General features: G+C 38.5%; 1 protein-coding gene across 5 annotated transcripts in view; it reads left to right on the plus strand.

Moving 5' to 3' along the window:
* slc22a15 (solute carrier family 22 member 15) overlaps nucleotides 1-5,451 on the plus strand; it is a 90,599-nt gene extending 85,148 nt beyond the window's left edge. For 4 of the 5 annotated variants that reach the window (XM_069900791.1, XM_069900786.1, XM_069900790.1 and 1 more), the window contains one exon: nucleotides 2,867-2,982. In XM_069900791.1, coding sequence (XP_069756892.1) covers nucleotides 2,867-2,899 — 33 coding nt within the window. In that variant the 3' untranslated portion in view covers nucleotides 2,900-2,982. Of the gene's footprint in view, nucleotides 1-2,866 lie in introns of all 5 variants that reach the window. The other variant, XM_069900787.1, reaches the window with a different exon arrangement.
* Nucleotides 5,452-6,469: the final 1,018 nt, after the last annotated feature.

Genomic DNA, 6,469 nt, shown 5'->3' on the forward strand with positions numbered 1-6,469 from the left:
TGGGAGTAGCAAACTCCAGAGGACATCTGCACAAAGTGAAGGGAGGAAAGTTTAGGGGAGACATCAGGGGTAAGTTTTTTTTTAACACAGACAGTGATGGGTGCCTGGAATGCATTGCCAGGGGTGGTGGAGGCTGCAACAATTGGGGCATTTAAGAGACATCAACAGGCACATGGATGAAAGAAAAATAGAGGTTTATGAGGTAGGGAGGGTTTTCTTAAAGGTAGGAATATATGGGTTGTCACAACATTGTGGGGTGAAGGGCCTGCACTGTGCTGTAATGTTCAATGTTCTTTGTTCATCAGTCTCAGTCTGGCAGTCCTGATTTTGATGCTCCTATGCTACCTTTTTATTGATAGTGGATTGAACATACAGTGTGCTGGATTGAAAGAGTCTTTGATAATTCCTTGAGTGCTATTTTGACAGTGCTCTCAGTAAATGTTGTCTATAGAGGAAGGAGAGACCCCAGTGATCCTTTCAGTTGTTTTAATGACCCTCTGTATCGACTTCCAGTCTGATGCTTTGCATCTACCATACCACCCAACGAGGCAGCCAGACAAGACCCTCAATTTTGTTCCTGTCAAAGATTGTCAGGATGGGGAGTCAATACATGATCATAGATGTTAAATTGAGAATCTTTGGATTCTCGTTTAGTAACCATTCATAGTGCCTGATCAGATGTTGTTTAAAGATCCAGATATAGCACATCTGCGGGGTGTCGCTGTTGCACTGCTTGTAGATCTACTTCCTCACTGCGCCAGAGACTTGGGTGCAGTCCTGACCTTGGGCGTGCTGTCTGCATGTTCTCTTTGTGTTACTGCAAGGGTTTCCTCCAGTGTTGTAGATTTCTCCCTCATCCCAAAGGCACCTGAGATGGTGGATTATTTGATAACTAGTAATTGTTCCTAATGTGTAGGCTAGTGTGTATCTGGAGGGAGGTGAGACTGTGGGGAGAATAAATGATGGGGTGATTGATGGCCGACGTGGGGGTTGGGTGCTGAAGTGCCTGTTTCCATGCTGAATGTCTAGGCCCTTTTATACTGCCCTTGAAAGATGGTAATGAACTGCCTTTTAACCACTTCAATTACCTGTGTGAATGTGACAAAACCGGGTTGAGGGGGTGGGGGTCATTTTCATCCATGTACTTCCACTCCAAGCTGATGTGAAACGCATCGGGCCCTGTGTAAAAAGCCTACTCTCCTTCCCAGGGCGCCAATGCTGTAATGTTGCAGGTCCCACCTCCTTTTGCCTGGTCCCTATGTACTGAACTGTCTTGTTTCAGTGTGAACGCTCCGATCCGACCCGACCTGACCTGGCTTTAAAGACAAGTCGTTGACACACCAATTTAGTGGGATCTCTGTAAAAGGGGTATCTGACTGATCCATCTTCAGCTACCTATCAAATACATCCTTGTTGAACAAAAATCAATTAAAAATAAAAAGCACAATTTTCTTTTCATTAATATTGTCATCATATCTTATGCCCATTTGTAATTTTACATTTTCTGATGATTGATGTTAGGTTAACTGGTATGTGATTCCTTTTTTTCACTGCTGCTACCATGCATCATGGTTTATTATTTTCCAATTCATGGGGTTGTTACAGAATCTTCGGCATTTTATAATTATGTCATATGTATTCATTGTTTATTTTGGAACATTATGATTAAGGCCATCCTGTTCAGGGAATTTGTTAGTTTTCGGTCCTCTTAATTTGATCATCCAGACTAACTTCTTTATGTTACTTATTTGAAATTGCTCCTTTTATTCAGGACTTTGTAGCCCTTATTTTTGTTTTCTTCTTTGTCTGTCGCTGTCAAGGCAAATACAAAGTTGTGCAATATCCCAGCCTTACTTCTCCTTATACTTTCTCATGCATCCTACTTAAAGGGACTTCTGTTGACTCTTCATCTTCAGTTCAATTTTTAAAAATCTTATCTGCCAATTCGGTCTCCATTTTTTTTTACCTCTTTTAGCATTTTTTAAATTTCCCTTTGATGCATTAAATTTCAAAATCCTAATGTTTACTATTCTCACAGTTTTAAAATACACTCTTAGTTTCAATCAATCCTAAATTTATTTTTAGTTAGTGATAGATAAAATGGAGTTCCTTTGGAATTTTTGTCTTGGTGTTTGTTTGTTATAGTCTAATTTGTTAATTAAATTCAGTCTTCTGATCCTTGGTATGCAATTGGTTATAGTTAAGGCTCTAGTTTTTTAATTTTTTAAAAATTAAAATTTTTAATTTAAACATACAGCACAGTAACAGGCCATTTCAGCCCACAAGTCTGTGCCTCCAAATTTACATCCAATTAACCTACAACCCCCAGTTTGTTTTGAATAGTGGGAGGAAATCGGAGCCCCGGAGAAAACCCATGCAGACACGGGGAAAACATACAAACTCCTTATAGATAGCGTGGGATTTGAACCCAAGTCTCGATTGCTGGTGTTGTAAAGACATTGCGCAAACTGCTAAGCAAACTGTGCCACCCCAATTGGAATTGGGTAAGGCGTTATAACATAGAAAAATTCTAGCATGTTACAAATCACATCTCTTACTTTAACATTACCAATTAACCTTGCCTAAAACACAAAGCAGGATATAGCCTCATCCTTAATTGGTTCATGGTGAGTTCTTCTTGGAAACTTTTAATGAATTACATTTCAGACTCTGAGAGTCTTCAGTTCCTTGATTTGCTTGAGTTGATTACTTATCCTAATATTCCTTGGTCTGATAGACTTTCTTTGATGTCATTTTTACTATATTATAGGTGTTTATATATAATAGACTAAATATTATGGTGAATGATAATGTTACATATTGTGAAATTCTGAGTATTGAGTGATCTATATACTTTCCTTTGCAGGGAATTCAAGCACAGGAAAACACTTTGTCATGAAGACCAGAAGCTTTGCAAAATGTCACTGGGATCAAAAGGATGCCTCCAATGGGTGAAAGGAAAATGTTCTAAGATGACACCTTAGGTATATGTGGACATTGCAGATGCCACAAGAGGTTACACGACCAGTTCCGAAGGACACTTTTCAGATGGTTATTCTTGAAAACAATGCATTTCAAAAGGAAGACTTCCTGAAACAAGAAATACTTACCTCAGTTATTTATTTCATAGCATTTGTAAGGTAGCAAGTGAGGAATATTTTTGTGACATTTCTAATTCTTCAGTTTTGCAAGTATTTTTACTTGTGACCAAAATTTGTAATAATGCTGAGTATTAGCTACCTGAGTAATGTAGTCTCAAAGTTTTTTTTTAAACTTTAGGTGTATTAGTAAGTCCCTGTTAAAGAAGTGTCAACCTTAAATATAGAACATAAATTTAAAACCATTGGATCACAACTCCATTAACCTTGCAAAACAAATCACATCATGACTTAAAGACTAACAATGGGAGTTTTATGTCTATAGTGAACATATACATGCTCTTCTTTGAAAGCTCTTAGATGCCCAATTTCTGAACACACCTGATTTTATCTACCTTTTTCTTATTTATTTTACTGTTTCCATCTTGCACATGTGAATTAAGCCCTGAAATTCTACTGCTCCATAGTTGATAGGAAAATTTTGTATTGCAAGTATAATGTGTTACTAATTCTTCTTTGGTTTCTAATTGCTATTCAGGTGATTAGATTGAAATTTTGTTTTAATAGCTTTTTTTATATACAAACAAAAGATACATTTGCATAATGATAGGAATGGATAAGTGAACTGTACTTTATCACTCCCCTCCCTTGTGCAGACGGCAGACTGTATTCTTGAATATTAAATCTTGAATGTGTTTCGGCATCTTTGCTGATGGTTAACATTTCAGATGCAGTATTACCATAGAAATTTATATTAATGGCTTTATCTTGCAACATTCAACTGCTTTTGTCCACTGAGATACTCCCAAGGAAAGAAAAAACCCATTCTGTCCTCACAAAATTCTTCTACAATACAGTGGAGAACATTTCAAATTCCCCACAGGGTTTTCAAAGGGCTCCCAGTGACCAAATTCCCTGTATGATGACCTTGATAAGTTGATCTAGTGACCAACTCTTCAGCAGTCTTTCCTCCCAACACTAATCACTCCACTCACCCCCCCCTAACAGTGGCAGGTAAAATTGGTGGCAGCAAGAGGAAACATAGATACATGTCTCTAGCTACATAATCATAGGGCCTGGGGTACTCGGGCCAATGCTGGTAAATTGCACAAATGTGCCGGAGAAATTCAGCAGGTCATACAACATCTATAGGAAGTAAAGGGTAACCAACGTTTTGGGCCCAAAATATTGGTTACCCATTACTTCCTATAGATGCTGAGTGAGCTGGTGAGTTTCTCCAGAACGCTTGCGAATCCACTCGACCCCAGCAGATAGAGTAGTGATTCCAAAAGTGGGCGCCGCAGCCCCCCCTGTGGGTGGTGGAAAGATTCGGGGTGGGGGGGGTGGCGGTGAGTCTTGTTATTACTCCTATTACACTGCCAATCGACACAATGCATTTGTTATTTGGGGGGTGGGTTCCTTGATTGTCTCTGATTATTCAGTGTGTTTGCACAATCCTCTCATGCTATTTCCATTCCTCACATTGGATCTTCGATGATGCTCTTTGAGTTATCTGAAAAGCCCCTTGAGCTACCAGAAACAAATCACGTGCATTTTTTGGAGGCAAAACAGCTATCAAACAATTCATTTTTGAAAATTTGCAGTGATCTTGAAAGAAGAGTCAAAAGAGAAAAGAGATGGAAATTGTTTTAAAATTGAAGGCAATCAAGTTATAGTTACGGTAATGAGGAAGAGAACCACACAAAATGGAGAACAAAGAAATAGTTGGACCAATAAAGCAATTGCAAGTTTGTACAGCTTGCTTTCAAACTCAGAATTCATGCTCTGTATAAAAAGCCTTTTTATTACTGCAAATGATATCTTACAGTATCAATGTTAGAGTTGACAATTGCAAAAAAAATGGTCATTCAAAAGAAAGTCTTCCTGAACCTCTTGGCAGCTTTAAGTTTGAATGAAGTGCAGCTTTAAGTCGAAGAGCATTTCACTCTATCAATAGGCAAGGCTTATCTCTATAATTTACAGCTGTTTAGAAATAGTGACAACGCAACTTGTAAGATACTGTATATAGGCCTTGATCTGGGGTGGAGGAAGATAACATTTTACCAGCCTGTCCCCATCACAGACCCTACTACCTTGTGGAATAACACTTGGATGATGTTGCAAATCTGTCTCTTATGACAAACAATTATGCAAAGTCCAGGAGTTTCACATTTTGTTTCAAAACTATCGTGGGTTCCTGTTGGTGTAAGTTGTCCTCAGAAATACAACACCATGGCTTGTGTGCTTGATCTTACACAAACCAGATACCTGACTGCATTGTACAAATGCATTTGTTGAAAAATTTCCACGTGTGTAAACCCTGACAATGTAAATATAACCAGAAATAATTCACTGAGCTGGTGTGGCATTTACTTGTTTAAGATTGTCAACCTTTTCAGAAGAAGATCAAATGGTGTTGCTAATTTGCTCTAATATATGGTGTACATATGGCAATATATGCTAAGAACTGGCCAGAAGACTGTTAATGCTTTGAAAATCCGCTTGAAGTTTGTCATTTTGGCTTTGGAAGATTTCCATCGATCAACCAAAGAAGAAAGACTTGGTGCCTTTTACATCCTCAAATCATCTCAATATACTTTATAGTTGTCAAAGCAAAATTGAATTGTGGTCACTGTGGTTGGAAAAAACACAATTAATTCATGTGCAACAATCTGGAAATAGTAGATTGTGTTGATGATGTTAATTGAGGAACAATTGTGGCCAGAGCATTGGAGAAAGCTCTCTTCAAAATGCAGACCAACTGTGGTTTAAAGTCTAATCTGCAAAACTGCAACTGTATTTCCCTTTGTACTTCACTGAAGTTTCAGTTTAAAATTTGGTCTAATTCGTCCAGGGAATTTACTTCAGTTGCTTAGGGTATTGGTGAGACAACGCCCAGAGTACTGCGTGCTGTGGTGATCTTATTTAATGAAGATGTCAATATATTGGAGGCAGTTCAGAGAATGCGGACTAGACCAATAAGCGAGCAAAACACAAGCTGCTGGAGGAACTCGGAGGGTCAAGCTGCATAAGTGGGAGAAAAAGAGTGGTCAACATTTTGTGGTGGAACTCTTCATCAAGTCAAATCTATTCTCATCTGATTGCACAAGTACAACCCAATGAAACAGTATTCTCTAGTCTTTGGTGCAAAGCATGCAGACACATACAGACAAACAATGCATACACAAGGCTAGTATTCATATATATAAATAAATAAATATTTTTTCGTATATATGAGAGTCTCGGATGGTTAATGTGATCTGTTCCTTTGATTGTTCAGCATTCTCAATGCCCGTGGGAAGAAGACATTCCTCAGCCTTGAGGTGCTGGTTCTGATACATCTGCAGGTCAATGAAACTGGACAGAAAGAT

The sequence above is a fragment of the Narcine bancroftii genome, chromosome 10 (assembly GCF_036971445.1).
Source record: "Narcine bancroftii isolate sNarBan1 chromosome 10, sNarBan1.hap1, whole genome shotgun sequence".
In the NCBI taxonomy this organism is placed as follows: domain Eukaryota; kingdom Metazoa; phylum Chordata; class Chondrichthyes; order Torpediniformes; family Narcinidae; genus Narcine; species Narcine bancroftii.